Below are 17,741 nucleotides of genomic sequence, written 5' to 3' on the forward strand. Positions count from 1 at the left end.
TAGGCTTACAACAGCATATTCCCAGTGCTGAGCCTGCTGCTTGACAGAATTATAGAACGAGCTCAATTAGAAGTTGTTGACAGAACAAGAAATTCATAACTGACACGATCAATAGACCAGGTTCCTTCTACTTTTGGAAAAGCTTTGAGACGAATCTGCCACCCTGCCTCCATCAAAAAGCTTCTTGGCCAACCTCCCATCACTGGCTAAAGTATCTAAAACAGGCAGAGACTTCTTTATCAATTGGTGAGTGTCACATACCATGTTAAGCTCTGTTTTAGAGGTGCCCGGATCAAGGAAAGCTTTCAAAGTCATGAGGCACAAACAAAATAATAAATCATGCAATTGTGATAAGTGCCATGAAAGAAATGACAATGGGGGACATTTCTTTGCAGAAGGTAGTGAGCAAAAATCTGAGAGAGAGAGAGAGAGAGAGAGAGAGAGAGAGAGAGAAGAAAGAAGAGAAGAGAGACAAGAGAGACAAGACTAAATAACTTTGTGATAAGCAAAGTAGACTCCTGGGTAATTCTGCACAGAGAAGCACATACCAAACTGTGTGAGGAGTAACTGGGGAGGAGGGGGCTCAGTGGGGTTGAAGGTTGGCCAGAGAAGCAAAGTGGCACATGGAAAGTCTAAAGAGCTCAGTGGAGGCTACATCATGTAGCGCTTGGCTTGTGTGCCCTGGGAAGGAGTTTGGACTTTAGTCTAAGTATGACGATAAGACATTGATAAGCTTAAGGTAAGGGAACACCATGATCTGATTTGCATTAAGAAGGTCGATGTAGCTGCTCCGTGGGATGCACAGGGTCCAGCGTGGAAGCAGGGAGCCCCAGTGTCTGAGGCTGTGTGAGGTACCTTAGGCCATGATACTAGAGAGAAGGGCATTCTCTCTCTCCCTTTCCTCCACTCTCCTCTCCTTTCTCTCCATACATACATATGTATGAGTGGTGGAGCTAGGAACCAGACTTGAACAGCTCTGCAGTTGGGGATCTACAACTGTGGAGATGTACATCCATGTGGAGTCAAGACTTCCATGTTGGTCTTCTAGCTAACATTGTCCTTATGGAACACATGAAAGAAAGTGAGAAGGAAAGCTTTGCAAACCTCTTTCCAAAAGTTCAGAGGAATTATTGAAACTGGACAGAGAGATTTTGGAGCCACCAACAAGGGAGTGGTATTTAAGATCCTGAGAATAGTTAGGTGTGTGGTGTAGACCTTTAATCCTAACCCTCAGGAGGCAGAGGCTGAGCCATGAATAGAGTTTTTTCTTATTTTGTTTGGTTTTGAGACAGAGTCTGGTTGTATAACACAGCCTAGTTTAGAGCCTATTGTGTAGCCCATGCTTACTTTGCATAGATTGTCCTCTCTCAGTCTCCCAAGTCCTAGGATTACAGGTCTTCACCACCATGCTTGGTATCGTGTAGGTCATTAAAATACATCTATCTTGAACTCTCCCCAAAATACTCTTCACTGTTCCATGTAGTCTAGAACCTAGTCGATTCGAGCACACAGTTAATACAAGCACCATCTCTAGGTAATAACAATTGCTCAGGGAGTTGTCAAATGTGCTGTTAGAAGATGCAGTGAGGGGCTAAAGGAAGTGGCCTAGGATGCTCTGCAGCACCACTCACCATAAACCAGGCATGGTGAATCACACCTGTAATGCCAGCAGCGACTGGAGGTAGAGGATGGGAGAGTCAGAACTTCAAGATAGTCCTCAGCTCCATACCCAGAAGGAAAGAAAGAAAGAAGGAAGGGACACACACACACACACACACACACACACACACACACAGAGGAAGGGCTGCATAGAGCTCTAAAGAAATCTTAACTGAGCAACTTGATAACTTGATATAATGAATAGGAAGTAGAGGCTAGAAGGGAAACTGAGGTCCCTAGAGCAAATTGGTAATCCATACAAATTTTACAGCCAGACAGTTGTCTTTGGGGCTTACTGGGCAGTGGGTTTTGAAAGGATCCAACGGAAGTACCTTGTTCTGCAGCTTATGAAACTGGGGGCTAGAGAAGCCAATGCAAACCACAGTCATATAGTTGGCTGTGGAAAGACAAGGAAGGACGGCCACTCAGAGCCCCTGGCTACCTCTTCCTGAAATACCTAAGTGGCTTCAGTCCTTCTCAAAGTGACTTTTAGGGATGTGTTCAATTTTATGGGCTGTCAGGGCTTATAATAAGAAGGCCTCTGAAGAAGAAACATCAGAAAGAATGGACCAAAGTGTAAAACTGAGAGATGGTCCAAAAACCTAAGTGTTTTCCCCTGCTCTTGCGTCACAACCAGCCTGCTTCCTTCCTGGGTTTTCTGCCTTCTGTTCAGCCTCCTCTGCAGCCATTTCTCCCAGAGGTGGCGTCTTATGCCCATTCACATGACTGCAGCATTTCAGTTCGGATGACATGCAGACATGGGCACATCACTTGCTTCAGCCCTAGACACAGTTACAGGATCTTTCCATATGCTTAGCTCAGCTGGAGATGCAAATTGGAATTCACCTTTTTTTCCTGCAAAGCCTTTCCATCTACTAGACATCATGTTCATGGTGGGGTGTCAGTAAGGTGGAGGGAGTGTTTCCTGGGGACACCGTGCCTGCCAACTTAGGATACTGACCACACTCTGGAGATGTGTTGGTGCTGGTTGCATACCAGTCTGAACATGTTTAATACCAGTGGTCAGTATTTTTTAAATTGGTTAAAATTAAGTAAGGCCTGGTAGCTCAGAACTGTTAGTCTCAATTGCTTCAGAATCTTGAGGCAGGAGAATGACTTGGGTCTAGGAATAGCGGGAACATCCTCATTTAAAAAGAAAAGTGGTTACAGGGGTGGAGAGATGGCACAACAGCAAGAATATTAGCAGTTGATCCAGAGAACCCAGGTTCAGTCTCTAGCATTCACATTGAAGCACGCAGCTGTCGGTGACTCTAGTCCCACAGAATCCACATCCTCTTCTTGCATCCAAGGCATACATGTGGTACACAGACATCCATAGAATTAAAATACCCATATGCATAAAATGAATAATTTTTAATTGGTTAAAGCTGGGTTTAACCAATTAAAATTGCATATCTATCATCTTAGCATTCAGAAGTGGAGGCAGATACATCTTGATTGTTCTATCATCTTGAGTTATAATAGTAAAAAAAGAACAGTTGAACTGGCACATAATTTTATATATGTAAAATCATATAAAATCAGTATCCATGGCATCTTTGTGCTAAACTGCTTTGTTATCTTCTTCTCTACCTGGCTCGGTTTGCTCCTAGGCCATGCTAACTCTTCACTTGGTAGATCCTCAACGTTTTCCATAGTGTAGAATCGGCAGCAACATGCACTTGTGAAAGATGCAGGCTCTGAAGCCTTCCTGAGTGGAGCTGCAATCTGCCCTTGGAGCTACCAGGGAGTCCTGGTATGGGGTGGATTACAGATCACACTTGAGAAATCCTTTTCTTACCCTGACTTCTGTTCTCAACCAAGTCTCAACCAGGCTGGCCCCTATCACCTCACACCTAGATTCTAACAGCAGCAGGCCTACCAATTAGCCTTTCCCTGTTCCAGCCTCCCCAGCTGCCAGAATAATTCCTGGCTCAAATCAGTTCCCTAACTCGGAAGCTTTCCTGAGACCTCGTAGATAGATGCTAGCTGAAGGCATTTGGCTTCAGGCCAGCTGAGCCAGCTTTCCACCCTCCCCTTTGCTTCTTTTCTGTTCACTCCCATCCTTTCCCAACTGCTAGAGTCCAGTTCCAGCACGATTCAGATCCCTAAGGGAAGATGTGGAGTTGGCAATGGAATGTGATCTGTGATGTTGATACACTGGAAATTTGTCAAGCAGCAGTGGTCATCAAGAGGTCCACACCATCCAACTCATTGATCTTTTTTTTTTTTTTTTTTAATGGTAGCTTCTGCTAGTTTGGACTGGTGTCCTTTCTTTTCTACCTCTCCGAGTTATACCCATCATCTATTGGAATGGAAAGCATTACACTACAAGGGAGAAATTAAGAAAACTATTCAGGTTGTTTATCCCATTTCTTCGGGCACTTCCTCACTTCCTCCAGATCTAGGCTTTGCCTTGCACTAGCTGTATGACTCTGGCCAACGGGCCTAACTTCTCTGTAATTTACTTAGTGTTCTCATTTTCTCATTGGTAAAATGAGAACATTTATTATTGATGCAGCTAGGGATTAAACCCAGGGACTTCGGTATTCGTACTGGGTATGCTTTCTACCACTGAGCTACACTGTCTCTAAACAGGGATTTTAGTAGGATATGCCTCATAGGTTTGTGGAGAAAAATTTAAAAGGCAATGTATGTATGTATGTATGTATGTATGTATGTATGTATGTGTATATACATACATGATTAATTATAATGGTATGTGACATAAAAGTTCAGTGTCTAGGCCTGAGTGGGTTTCTCTGCACATCTCCCTAGGGACTGAGCTGTCTCTGTCATTGATTGGCCCATCAATTCCTAGCCTGCCAAGATTACAGGTAGGATTTGATGGCAAAGGTTTCCTGAATAGGATGCTGTTCAAAACACAACAGAAGCCAGTGGGCCCTGCACTCTCTTTCCTGTGTGCTTTCTTTTGTCTTTCTTTCTATACTCCAGGGGCAAGTGGACCTTGTCTTCTCCTCCATTCACTCTCCGCTGGTTCTCCAGGAGGCCTCTCTCCCATGAGCAGCTTCCTCTGTGCTTTTGCTTAGCCTGGGAGCTTTGTTCCTTATACCCAAGGCAGCCCTCTTCTGTAAATCATCTAGTCCCAGTGTGCGCGCGCGCGCGTGTGTGTGTGTGTGTGTGTGTGTGTGTAGCTAAACATTGCTAGTTAGGATATGTATTACTGTTTTAGTATTCAAATGGATGTCTCCAGCTTTCAGGACAAACGAAAGCAATTCTTTTAAAAGCCACATTAAACTCTATTATATTCTATAATTCTTCCTCCCTCATCCCTTTTCCCTCTTCCTCTCAGTAAAGACTCAAAAGTTCTACTACCATGGCTCTGAGGGGTTCTGGAAGTGTTTTTGACATTTCACGGGGGTGGGGGATCTGCTGTCTCCTGAGACTCATGGGAACCCTGGGAGCTGCACAGAGCTCTCAGGCTCTCAGTTTTCTAGTCTGTTAAATGGAACTAATCTGGAACTGCCTTTTTGTAAGGGCAGGAAACACAGAGCTTTACCTTCAGTAGGGTTACAGAGTAGTGTTTTTGTGGTCCTTTTGGTCGTGTCAGGACTGCCTGGAGGAGGATCAATGAGACAGTAGATCATAGGTCACCCGGGCAAGATGGCATGCCCAGGATTACTGCTGCAGCTCTTTTTTTTTTTTTTCCTTGTATCTGGGTCTGATGCAACTAGCTGAACCCAGATCTTGAAAAGCCATGAAAGTCCACAAACAATGTTTTTCTGCCATTCTCCACCATAGGTGGTTTTCTATGGAGCAACAATAACAAGGAGTTGCTCCTGTGTGTGAATAACAAACCTCTAAAGTTCCTCTTATCTGCTCTAGTAACTGCTGTGGCCTCAGAGGTTGCACTGTTTGTCTCTGTTTAGGCGGGGTTGCCTAGGGAACAAAGTTGTTCTCTTTACCACTAAGTGACTGTGGGACAAGTTTTTTCCCCTTTCTTGTACAGAAAGTGCTTGTTGACCAGAGGATTTGATGGGCTACTTTCTGCCCCTCCCCGCTCAGACCTCTTCCTCTCCTCCAGCCCCCTCTTTTTTGAGGCAAGGTCTCGTGTAGTCTAGGTTATCTTTGAACTTCTCTTCCTGCCTCCACCTCTCAGGTGCTTAAATTTTAACAGACATGTACCACCACACTCTAATCCCACATGTGCCCACACCCCCAATCATATGGCAGTATGGATCAAACCTTCGTCTGCTGTTTTTCAGCTTCACACAAGGGTGTGAAGTCTATAGGTGTCCTGAATAGTCCAAAAAGCCCTCAGCTTGTTTTAAAGGTAAAAAGGTAAAAAAGGGCTTGGGAACGAGGAATAAGAAGCCAGGTCAGACGAGGGATGGCTGCTTGGGGGCTGGCCTCAGTTTGTTATCTATGCTAGAATCTCTATTCTGTATACCCTGACCAAACTGACAGGTGTACAGAGTTTGACATCCTGACTAGCACGGTTGAAATAAGGTAGGAAAATTGGAGCTCAGGTGGCCATCAAGCAGAGGTATTTATGTTAAAAAGTTTTGACAACTGGAAAAGAAGGCCAATATGTGTTAATCTGACGGAGAAAGCAGCACCTCATTTTGAATTAATTTGGGCAGTAGTAATTGGGCCATGTCATCTTGGTCACTTTGACAATCATGGTTTAAGAAAGATAGAGTTCTGTTCAACTGCACGTGTCCAAATGATAGCTGTGCGTTCTACAGGAAGCCCAGATTAAGTGAAATAACTGACATGGGATGAGATCCTTGGGAACATGTAGGCTCAGAATTGGCCTAGTGTAGTGTATGTTCATGTCCAGTTGAGAGTCTGTCAGAAGAAACAGTAACTGTTCATCAGCTGGTCAAAGTGCAGGGAAATGCAGATAGGGAAAGTAGTAGTCAGTAGCCCTTAGGAGGCACAGAGGGAAGCTGGAATAGACTTTGCCCACACAGCTGGTAAGAGAACTCTGAGGACTAATGGAGAAGCAGGCATTGAAAGTTATCTTTTTGGGGGTGGGGCTGGGAAAGCAGACTAAAAGAATGTAGCTTTTCCACCTCACACTGCCTCCCTTTTCCCACCAAAACACTCCCTGTCAAGATCAAGAGCTCCAAGTAGATTATTCAAATGCAGTCTGTGGTGACCATTTCAGAAGCAGAAAGAGGCCCACCTGTGTTAACCTGGTTCCTCTCTGTTTTTTCACAAGTATACCCTGCTTGTTTCTATGGAGCACTCTTGGGGTGTTATCTTTCCCACATCTCCCTTCAAGTTAAAGGTGGGTGTTAATAGTCATTCGTTCTGTAGCTTTCATATCAAAGAGCAGGACAGAGTAGGAAGGCTGCCAGGTTGAGTCCAAATTTTTGTAAGAGCTGTGTGACTCTGGACAAGTTACTTAAACTTGCCGAGTCTTAGCTTTCTTCATGTAAGGAATATGTAAATGACAAACCATCACGAATGTAGCATAGGTCTGGCCCTTACCAGGTAGCCAACAAATATTGGATGGACTAGCAAAACTTCCTGCCTCTACCAGGTGTCACCCAGTTCATTTATGCACGCAGACACCAAGTTTATTTTTAGAAAAAAAGAGCAAAGTTTATTGAAATTTCAAGCTACATTTGAAAAATCCAAATCCATATCCTGGAGATATACAGCAGGATAAGGTGTCAGAAAGTGGAAAGTGTTCACTGTCACAGAACCTCCTTATACAAGCTTCCTGGGTACATTTTCCAGGCCCCAAAGGGAACAAAACTATTTACTCCTCTCATCTACCAGAGGACTCCATCCTATGATTAATCCCAAAGTTTCCCACAAGAACTTTAAAAAAAGAAAAACAACAAACCAAAAACAAACAAACAAACAAACAAAAAACAAACAAAAACAAAAAACCCAAAACTTAAACAAAAATGTGAAGTCCAAACTGTTCTTCTCTCAACCCCATTCTATGTAGTCAGCACCAATGAATGGTGGGTTTGGCATTCAAAAGAGGACTTCACGTCTTCAGTGGACAAATTCGGGAGGGTTGCAGCAGCAAGGCATCAGTGGCCGCATGGTGAGGCTGGTCTCCCTCTCCCTCCCTTATATCTCGAGTCTTGTTTAATCTAAAGGACAAACTGGATCAATTTGGTAAATTAGCACAGTCAAAAACTTAGCTTTAAGAGATAAGAGACCAGTCAGTACTCCCAAAGCTGGTTAGGCCCTTCAACATGTAGGTGTATGTGTATAAGAATACATCACTACACTAAGATATAGATCTAGCCCTATGGGTATATATATGCATTTATGGCTATATAGAAAAACTATGCCAATACTAACCAAACAGAACTTTATAAGCAGTCATCCCAAAGCTGTAATCCCACACTGGGCTGTGCACAAAGCCATGCATTATACAATATTAACCAACAGAAGGCTGATTTGGCTCAATCTCTCCCATCTCTGCCCCTGTCTGGAAAAGACAGAGGAGAAGAGAGAGGTTGCTTCTGCTTAAAACACAAGTGGCTTCTTCATAGGAACAGTCGTCAGGTGAAGCTGTGGAAGATGTCCATGGAAATGAAAAAACAGACCCCTTATACTTTCTGGAGTACACTGGCATTACATCTCAAAACTACTTTCTCCTTGGCCAGCTGTAACTAAGTTGCCCAGGCCCTGGGCGCCCCCAGGGCTCGGTGGCATGACAGGCTCACTGGCTTGGGGTTACTGGGCCCCATGCAACTCAGTCTCCAGAGACTTGCTCTTTGTCAGGGGTCTGTCACTGGAGTGGACCCAGATGTGTCTTTGGGACATCTCTTGGCACCAGCTATGTTAGGTGTAAAGTTCTCCACATGAGATGACGCTTGGGGAGCCAAAAAACAAACTGGAAAGAACTAGGTAGAACAAGTTGTGGCTCTGCCCACCCAAAGGACAGAGCCACTTACACCGCAGAACCACCAGGGGCTTCTGGGGTTTCTGAGGCTTCAGGTGCTGGCTCTTCAGGGCTCAGCTGGGACTGGAACTTTTCCAGCTGCTCTGGGCTTGCCAGCGTCTTCAGGAGGGTATTCTCACGCTCCAGCTGGGAGTTCTTCTCGACCAGCTCACGAATCTGCTCCTTTAGGATCTCCACCTCCTCTCTCACGGCATACATCAGATGATTCTTCACTAGATCCTGCCATGGAATGAAGCTATTCGTTAGCCATTACAGCCCATCCGCAGCACTGTCACCCTGCTATCAATCTGCTGCACTTTATGCCACCATCATGCAGCCTTCCTACAGTATATTGTGCCTGAAGCTCAGTTCTTCAACCCTCTTCTCCAGAGCATTTAAGACTCTTGTCCAAGAGAGTTGCAGGATTGTGTCATACCAGGGTTGGAGGCCCAGCTTTGTTCCAGGCAGGTTCCCTCAAAACTATTAATGACTTTCAAGTCTGACTAGGGTAAGAGCTCTATTGGTTTGTCCTGGTGCTGGTACAAATCTGGGGTAAGCCTACAGTGCACCCCATATTGTTAGTCTGCTTTACAAATATTCTCCAAGAATATGAAATTGTTATTTCATCTACTTTGGCATTTCCTCCTCTGCACATAACCCAGTACCCCGAGTCACAGTTGTCTTGCCGACTCAGACAGGACACAGGGACCTTGTTCTGGGGAGGGACAGAGCTTGCTATACCCTTTGAATCTACTGAGGGATAGGGAATTGTGACATTAAGCTCTACAGCACAGTCTAAGAGCTTCTCACTGAAACAAGTCTCAAGCTTCTGCAACATTTTAGCTGCTCAGAGGAGTATAAACTCTACCTAGTCAGAACCAGGCCAGCAAAAGGGTGGGGTGCTTTGCTTTCTGTCTCCTCCCAACTCCTGACCCTAGCCCAGGTTCTGCAGAGGCACTGCAGTGCAACTGCATCCAATGAGCTCTGGTCCCTGCCAACTGCAGGAGGCAGACAAATTCAAGAGTCATAGCTCTACCCCTGAACCATTCAAGAGGGAGCCAGAGGCTGCTATAAAGCCCTGAGATGGAGGAGTGAAAAGGAAGTACCCTGCTAATTGTACTCTAAGGTCTCCAATGAGGATGGGAAGCTAGCAGTTATTTCCCTTGGGGTCCTGGCTAAATACTTTTGGGTCCATGCCTTTAGACCTGTCCGGAGTTACATAAGCTGCAGTTAAGTCAGAGGACAGCAATGGCATGATGCAGTGATGCTACTCACCATGGCCTGCTCAATCTTGTTGTCTAGGGCCACCACACTGGCTCCAGAGGCACTGCAAAGACAAAAATCATAACCAGTCATTAGTCACTCTAAGTATACAAGACAGCTGTGGCTGAAGTCCTCCATCTGCCTAGGGTGTTCCTCTCTCCTCCTTCCCTGGCCTGAAGTCCAGGCACTTTAGCCTTTAGATCCTTCTCCAGCCCCTGCAGGAAGCTGCATTTTCCCCAACCCCCATAAGCCTTGCCTGGGCTCCGCCCTGAGTTCCAATGGATTGGAACCTCGAGGTTTCTGGGGCTCCCCGGCCTGAGCGGCCTGCTTTTGGGTGATCTGCAAACAATGGAGCGCGCCCAGGGGAAGTCCCTACTGAGGGCCCCAAAGGTCCCCCGGGCAAACCTACCAAACTCCAAATCTAGCTAGGAATTCCTTCTCGATTCAGAAGCTTCCGGCCTTCTCCCTGCCCCAGCCTTGCCTAGCTTGCCGGCCCTCTGCCTTCCCGGCTGCAGCTGCTGTTTTTCACCCCGCAGCAGCCGTAGGGACTCTCCGCCGGCGGATCCCAGCGCGGAGGTGACCCCCCTTCCTGCGTCCCCTACCCCCGCCCCTTCCCAGGATGCTACACCGCGGGGAACAGGGACCAGCGCAAGGCTATCTAGCTAGCTCTGAGATCCACATCAGAGCCCTGCCCCCGCAAGGCTCCCTGGCTCACTTCAGTGCCCGAGTTAGGGCCAGTGGTTACCTGTTATCCAGTTTAACGGAAACCACATCCCCTCCAAGCAGAGAAGAGAAGAAGGAGATGGAGAAATTGTGCAGTTGATAGACCGCCACCTCCATGGGGGTCTGATACATTTCGGTGTTCATTATTCGGGTTCCCGGGGAGCTGTGGTTGGTTTGAGTGGATGTGGCGCTCCGCTAAGGGATAGGCTCTGGCGCAGCAGTCAGGCCCTGGAGCTAGGAGTAGGCTGCAGTGCAGACCCTGAGCCAGGCAAGGACTTCCAAGCTGGAGTTGAAGGGAAGTGGCTCCAGGGGTGTCACCTAGTATGTCACAAACTCCACAGCCGCCAGTCCAACCCAGACTCAGAGATAATTTCGGCTCCTGCTTCTTTATATAGGAGGAGCCAGCTGCGTCACATGGCGTCAGGGGCCATGCAAATTAGTCCTGTACTGGGCTATGTGGCCCAGTTAAACCACATCCCCTCCCTGAACCTTAGTCAGGGACTGTAAACAGTTCAGCACTTTCTTGTGCCAATTGGCATTTCTAAAGAGGACTTTGGAGGCTGGTAAAAACCAAACCGGAGCCGATTTCTAGAGAAAGAAGAAAGGCTCTAACAGGAGGTAGAAAGCATTCAGCAGAGGGCGATACTGCATTTAAAAGCTCTTCGGGTGCCAGTCAGCATGCTCTAACTGGCTCTGCAGTGCTCTCCTGTCACTCTGAATGCATATCCCCCACCATTCTTCACTTTCTCCAGCCGACTAACCCCTCAGTCAATCTCTTTCCTTGGAAACAGACTTTCCATCTGCATGTTCACTCGCTGAGAAACGCAGCTGTCTCCTCACCTAGCCAGATGCTTACCCAGATTGGTCCAAATTCTAGAATCCACACTCAATCCATCTCATCCTTGAAAATTATAGTTATGGGAATAATGGGTGGTCTGCATGTGATGTGGGACAGACACATAATAGGGAGCAGTAGGTGGATGACAGAAGATATTGAAAGCTGACAGGGTACTGGAGTAGGCAATGGAGTGACAACAGATAGCAGTTCTTTTCTCTTTGGTCTCACTATCCTACTCTGCCAAGAAAATACATTCAACACCATTGCCTAAAAGCTCATGTCCCTATTTATTTCGATCTCCCGTGTATGGGTCTTTTGCTGGTATGAATGACTGTGCACCACATGAGTACCTTGTTGGATTCTCTGGAAGTGCAGTTACAGAAGGTTGTAAGTCAACCCCGCAGTAATCAACCCAGTCCTCTGGGAGAACAGCCAGTGCTCTTGCTGCTGAGCCACCTCTCCAGCCCTTCCTTCCCTCTTTCCCTCCTTTCTTTCTAGACAGAGTCTGTTTACGTAGCTCAGGCTGGCCTCTAATCACAAATCTTCTAAATGCTGGTATTATAGGTCATAGCAACATGACTTGGCTATTTTTTTAAAGCAAAATTTTGTTACTTTTTTTTTTTATAAACAGCAAGCTGAAAAGTAAACTACAATCCAAAGTGACATATAAACTGCCTCTGGAAAATCCTTCCCTGTGATGATGTAACAGTGTGATCAGGAGCCCGAAGAAAGCAAGATTTAGGATTTCTCCAGGTGTTCCCAAACTGAGAACCCTGAAGTATCAACACCAAGGGGGACATGCCTCCCAGGAATCTCAAAGTGCTGATAACAGTTCTGTCTACAGGTGCGTACTTCCTGGTTTTCTTTCAACTTTTGTTTTATTATTCCTATAAAATATGAAATAATAAATAATACAGGGAATCTAAAGAGAAACTCCATACCAGGGGGGAATTTTGCCAAACTATGAATAAATCCACTTTTATTTACCAATTTCTGCTTTCTCTAGACTATAAGGAAACTAAGATTGTATGTTATAGACCTACGTGTCTAGTAGTAATGGGTCCTACTATATATATATACCATTGAAGAGTAGTTAATGATTCCATAAGAAAACAAGGTTACTGTTGTCTAATAAAGATTACACATTTGCATCAAAATAGTTTCATTTTTTGGCCTAAAAAGTAAGGAAGGAAGGAATGAAAAAAGAAGGTGGCATCTAAGCCTTGAGAGTCTTCCCTCCAGCTCCTTCCTAAGAAAGGCCACCTGGTGGACAAAATCTGAACTTCAAACATGAGAAACAGCATGGGCAGAGAAAGGAATTAAGTGATGCAATAACCAATACTGTTTACACCAACCAACCCAGAACTAGAGGAACATTAGGTTCCACCAACATATACAATAGCTTGCATGATGTTAAGGTAAGTACCTATAAATCACTGCTTCACAAGTTATGGTCCAATGAAATATTCTAGTGCAATTATGCTATTGGAAAAGTACTGGGACCTCTTATCAGCAAAGGAGGTAATTATTTGCTTCAGGATATTTCTCTTAAACAGGTACCTGGTACTGACATCCTGGCCAAAGCCCCAGACAAGCCCAATCTGAAGACCTTGACCTCTTCCTAGCTGTTAGTCCATTCTAACTTAACAGTCACAATTTTCAGCTATGAAATAGGGCTCAACTGGTAGGTTTTAATGGTAACACATTCAATTCTCACTGCAGTTGCAAAGACCTGAACAATAAATTCTCCAAGCAAACCTTTTGCATAAGTCTACTTGAGACCATTTTAGGGTGGGAGATAATGCCAAGCTCAGGACATTGTAAACTTCAGGTTCTTTAAACCTGGTATTTGGAACTAAAAGGTATCCAGCAGGCAGAACAAAGTATAGATAGTATTTATAGGTCATCAGGAACATTACCTGAAGAGGAAAAAAAACTTATGCCAGGTGGTAGTGGCACATGCCTTTAATCCCAGCATTTGGGAAGCAGGAGCAAGTGATCTTGGAGTTTGAGGCCAGCCTGGTCTAGAGTGAGTTCCATGACAGCCAGCCAGGGATAGGCAGAGAAACTGTCTTGAAAAAACCAAACCAACCCAAACTAACCGACACACCCACCCCTTTTTTAATTAGCAGCGTAGCCGGTCTTAGAGTTTCCTGATCTATTATCTGTCCTCTGCCACCTGGAGCTTTCTTTCTTGGTCCTGCGAGTTTGAGTTGATATTTTTTTATTGCTTTTTTAAACTTTTCTTAAACTACTGCTACTCAATTCAAGATTCCAAGGGAGACGGTAGAAAGGCAGTGGGAGGTAGGGACAAGACAGGTAGGCAGAGGCAAAATAACACCAGGAAAATGGGGTACAGGACAGAGAAGTAAAACAACCATTTTGGTGCAGATTCCCTCATCTGGAAACCGTGACAGAGAAATTCAGGTAGTTTGAGGAGAAAAGAGAAAGGAGGAAATAAGTGCCTACAAGGCTGCACTGAATTACTCACTAATTAATTATACTTCAATTAAAAACAAGCTGAGTTTGAAACTCACTGACTCTAATAGTTACCATTAATGGCATACTAGCTATGGGTTGATATTGTGCTGGCTGTACCACAAACCCTGCATTACAGGCACTGTCACTACCATTTACAAATGAAGAAATTGAGGGTTTGGCTACCTTGCCCAGGATGGCAAATTACTAAGTTTATTTTCCACTATACCAGCTATTGGATAACTGCGGGTCAAGAAGTGGGTTTACTGAAAAAGGAGAGGTTACAAAGTTGGAGGGATGAATTGGAGGTGTCAGATACAGGTAAGGAGGAAGAAAGGGTAAAGAGAAAATGCCTCTAGGATGCCAGCAAACATCGGTGATATACAAGAGGTTCTAAGGCTAACCTTAAGTTTTAAGCATAGCCAGATTTTTTGACATTTAGAGATTGGGAAAATATTCAAGCTGTCCTTAAGAGCTTTAGAAGAGGGCCATGTTCATTCAGAACAATTCAAAACACGGTTGTAAAGTCCTCAAAGTCATGCTAGTTTAAGAAATCAGAGCTAGTAATCTAACTTGGTAGTTTCAGAAAGGAATGAATATTTAGTTCCAGAGCACACACTATTCCAAATAAAGTGTAGTCTTGTAATAACAATTACAATTTAATCAAACCTCAAAGTTTTGGGTCCCCACTTACTGGCATCCTTAATTAAATCTCCCTATTTTTTCTTATTCTTGCTGTGCCCAGTCTTTAAAATGAGTTCAGTAAGAAATCAAGCTTTGGTGGGCATTATGGCACATGCTTTTAATCCCAAGAGGCAGGAGAAGAGGCAGAGAGGATTCTGTGAGTTCAAAGACAGCCTTATGTACAAAGTCAGAGCTATACAGTAAACCTCTGTCAAAGGAAAAGGAAAAGGAAAAGGAAAGAAGGAGGGAGGGACAGAGGGAGGGAAGGAACGAAGGAGCAAACTTGTACCAAGAAGTTTTTTTTTTTCTGAATGATCCACTATCCTGTAGATTCAGCCCAAACTTAGACCATTATCTCTTCTTGTATATGCCCATGGTTCTGTTATATGAAAAGTAGGCTTTATCTCAGTTCCCAAAGAATGACAGAACCCCAGTGTTGGATGAAGGAAAACAACTGACTTAAATGTCTCCATACAAAGAATTTCCCTTTTTTAAAGATTTTTTTTCAAGATAAAGGGTTTCTCTGTATAGCTCTGGCTGTCCTGGAACTCACTTTGTGGACCAGGCTGGCCTCAAACTCAGAAATCCACCTGCCTCTGCCTCCCAAGTGCTGGGATTAAAGGTGTGAGCCATCACCACCTGGCGAAAGAATTTCTAGTAACAAGGACAAGGAAGACTGAAGGAGGGGAAAGAACTTAAACAGTTAACTTTCTGGTTAACTCTCAGCACACTAGAAAATTCCTCTGCTCAAAACAGTTGCACCAAATCTTGGGAGTGGGGTGGAAGATTGCACAGTACATTATATTTTATCCTTGTGTCCTGCACAAGTGGACTCCATAAAGGATCTAGTAACCCATCAACAGCCCATCAACATCAATATTGAGAAATATTTCTAAGCCTTTTTATCCCACAACTTATGAATACAGCCTAGATCTGGAGCCAACACACCGGCAGCACTTGCTGATAAGCTAGGCCTTTCACTGATTTTCACTTTTAGCTCTAATCACAGTACTTTTCAAGGAAGGAGACATAACTGGCCCTACCTCCCTCAGGGTATGACCTCCTAAAGGAGAGTGTTGTAATGAAGATGGAAACAACTCACTTCAGGAGCCCCTGAAAGGTAGTGTATTGTTTGAGCTGGGAGAATGCAATAACATTCCCATTGGTCTGTTCTACTTTAATTTTTTTTTTTTTTTTTTTTGGTTTTTCGAGACAGGGTTTCTCTGTGTAGCCCTGGCTGTCCTGGAACTCACTCTGTAGACCAGGTTGGCCTCGAACTCAGAAATCCGCCTGCCTCTGCCTCCCAAGTGCTGGGATTAAAGGCGTGCGCCACCACTGCCCGGCTCTGTTCTACTTTAAAAGCCCAAGTTACCAGGACAAGAACTCCTGCTACTTAGTATCCAACCAGAGATGGATAACTGGGGAAAATCCTAGCAGCAGAAGTCTCACACTGGATCAAAGCATGTTGAAAAAGGGTGGAGAGCAGGCTCGGGTGGGTGTGGTAGGTTGGAGGAGGCAGTGAGGGGGGACATCTTACTTCCCTTTTTGTCACACTTGAAGCATTGTGTACCACATAGCCAGAAGGAAACTATTTATAGGAAAGTCTTCCGTATTTTCTACAGGGAATGTTCCACCCAAGGATTCAGCAATATTGCCAGCAAAACACAGGGTCCTATGTCAGGAGAAGCGGAAAAGGACATGATGCGAGAGGTGTGGGACCAGCCACAAAACAAACACTGGGTTAGGAGCTAGAAAGGGAAATACAAAAAGGATATTGAGCATTAGTACAGTGTTAATGGGATGGGTCAAAAACCATCTCTCCCCATTTACTCAACCGCAACCCCCTCCTATCTGAGGCTCTATCTAGTTCTTATTACTTACTTGTCCCCTTTTCTGAAGAGGCTGGGGGAATAAGGAGGCTGAAATGTCATGGTATAATTTGTCCTTGTTTCTTTCTTATCTTCTTTCTTCCCCTCTAGTTGCACTCCAATGTGGGAGACTATAGACAGGAAAGGCAACTGCCACTTACATAGTTATTTTGATTCCATGGAAAATCCCCAAAGTCCAGAAGGAGGGAAGCAAGAAGACAAGACGGTGACGGAGAAAGTGACTTGTTCTCTGTAGATCGTGTGAATTGCCTTGCATGGCCAGGGCTTAGAGCCCTAACTTTGTTGGGCAGGAAGGTGGGAAGGATGTAGATGCAAATGTTGAAGGCAATGGTATGGGGGAGGGCAAGGAGAATCCTGGTAGAAAGATGGATACTCTCTTGTAGAAGCAGCTCTAGCAAATGATTTGGGGCACACCCTGGCACTGGATGATGGCAAGAGCAATGAATTGTGCCTTTCAGCTCCCTCCTGGACAGGGTCCCGAGTGAGCTTCACAAACAAACTTTGAGTGACACTAGGGATGGCAGGCAGAACTGAACTCCATTTAAAAAGGGCATTCTGCTCTTCCCTGGCCCTCATTCACAGAAGTAAAAACTGCTCTTGTCAAACTACCTTCATTACCCCAACTTTGATGGCTAACTATTGGGATGTCTTGTATTAAGAATGTCACCAGGACTAGAGATACTGATGATTTATTCAGGAATGCAGTTTAACCTCAGTGGATCTTAAATTTCATGAACCTTTTGTCAGTGTTTATGCCTGTCTCCTTTCCCTTGATGCCTTGGTGCTGGCACAATCAACCTCCATAATTGTTCCAAGCCTTCTCATTTTCACCCTTACCAATAATCATCTGTAAACTTTCTGAAAAAGGAAGTTTGTAAAATTAACTTAGGTAAAAGCAAACTAGGTAATACAAGACATACATTATGCTTCCTTCTAGAATATCTTAAGTTTGTGGCAATTTCAGAAATTCTCCCTACAGTTAGAACTCAGTGAAAGGTTTATTTAAAGGAAAAAAAAAAACAAACAAAGCAAACAAGAAGAAAGGTTTGGCACAGGAGTGTAGCTGGAGTTCATGGGGACCATACCACTCTCACCTCTGGGCCTAACTTCACTCTACAGTGAGGACTGAGTTGTTCTTACTCATTTCCTGTCCTCTCTTTGGCCATTGCTTACCTGGAGCCCATAATACAGCAGCCACAGAATGTGGAGTTTCTGTAGGACCTATTTTTTCTGACACTGTGGCTGACAGTGCCAAGAAGAGTTTGTAATCCAAGGCCAACAACATAGGGTTCACCTCTCCCTGCCATATGCTTGGCCTTTCTCCCTT

At 44.7% G+C, this 17,741-nt stretch overlaps 1 protein-coding gene across 6 annotated transcripts in view; it reads right to left on the reverse strand.

Annotated features, from left to right (window-relative positions):
• Positions 1-7,207: 7,207 nt before the first annotated feature.
• The window catches only part of Tsc22d3 (TSC22 domain family member 3), a 59,905-nt gene continuing 49,371 nt past the window's right edge, over positions 7,208-17,741 (reverse strand). For 4 of the 6 annotated variants that reach the window (XM_076918448.1, XM_076918449.1, XM_076918447.1 and 1 more), the window contains exons 3-4: positions 9,815-9,866; positions 7,208-8,779 (exon numbers count right to left, since the gene is read on the reverse strand). In XM_076918448.1, the coding sequence (XP_076774563.1) occupies positions 8,549-8,779; positions 9,815-9,866 (283 nt within the window). In that variant the 3' untranslated portion in view covers positions 7,208-8,548. Of the gene's footprint in view, positions 8,780-9,814; positions 9,867-10,211; positions 10,310-10,547; positions 10,907-17,741 lie in introns of those variants that run through there. The other 2 variants (XM_034485744.2, XM_034485745.2) reach the window with 2 other exon arrangements.

This window comes from Arvicanthis niloticus, chromosome X (assembly GCF_011762505.2).
Source record: "Arvicanthis niloticus isolate mArvNil1 chromosome X, mArvNil1.pat.X, whole genome shotgun sequence".
Taxonomy (NCBI): Eukaryota; Metazoa; Chordata; class Mammalia; order Rodentia; family Muridae; genus Arvicanthis; species Arvicanthis niloticus.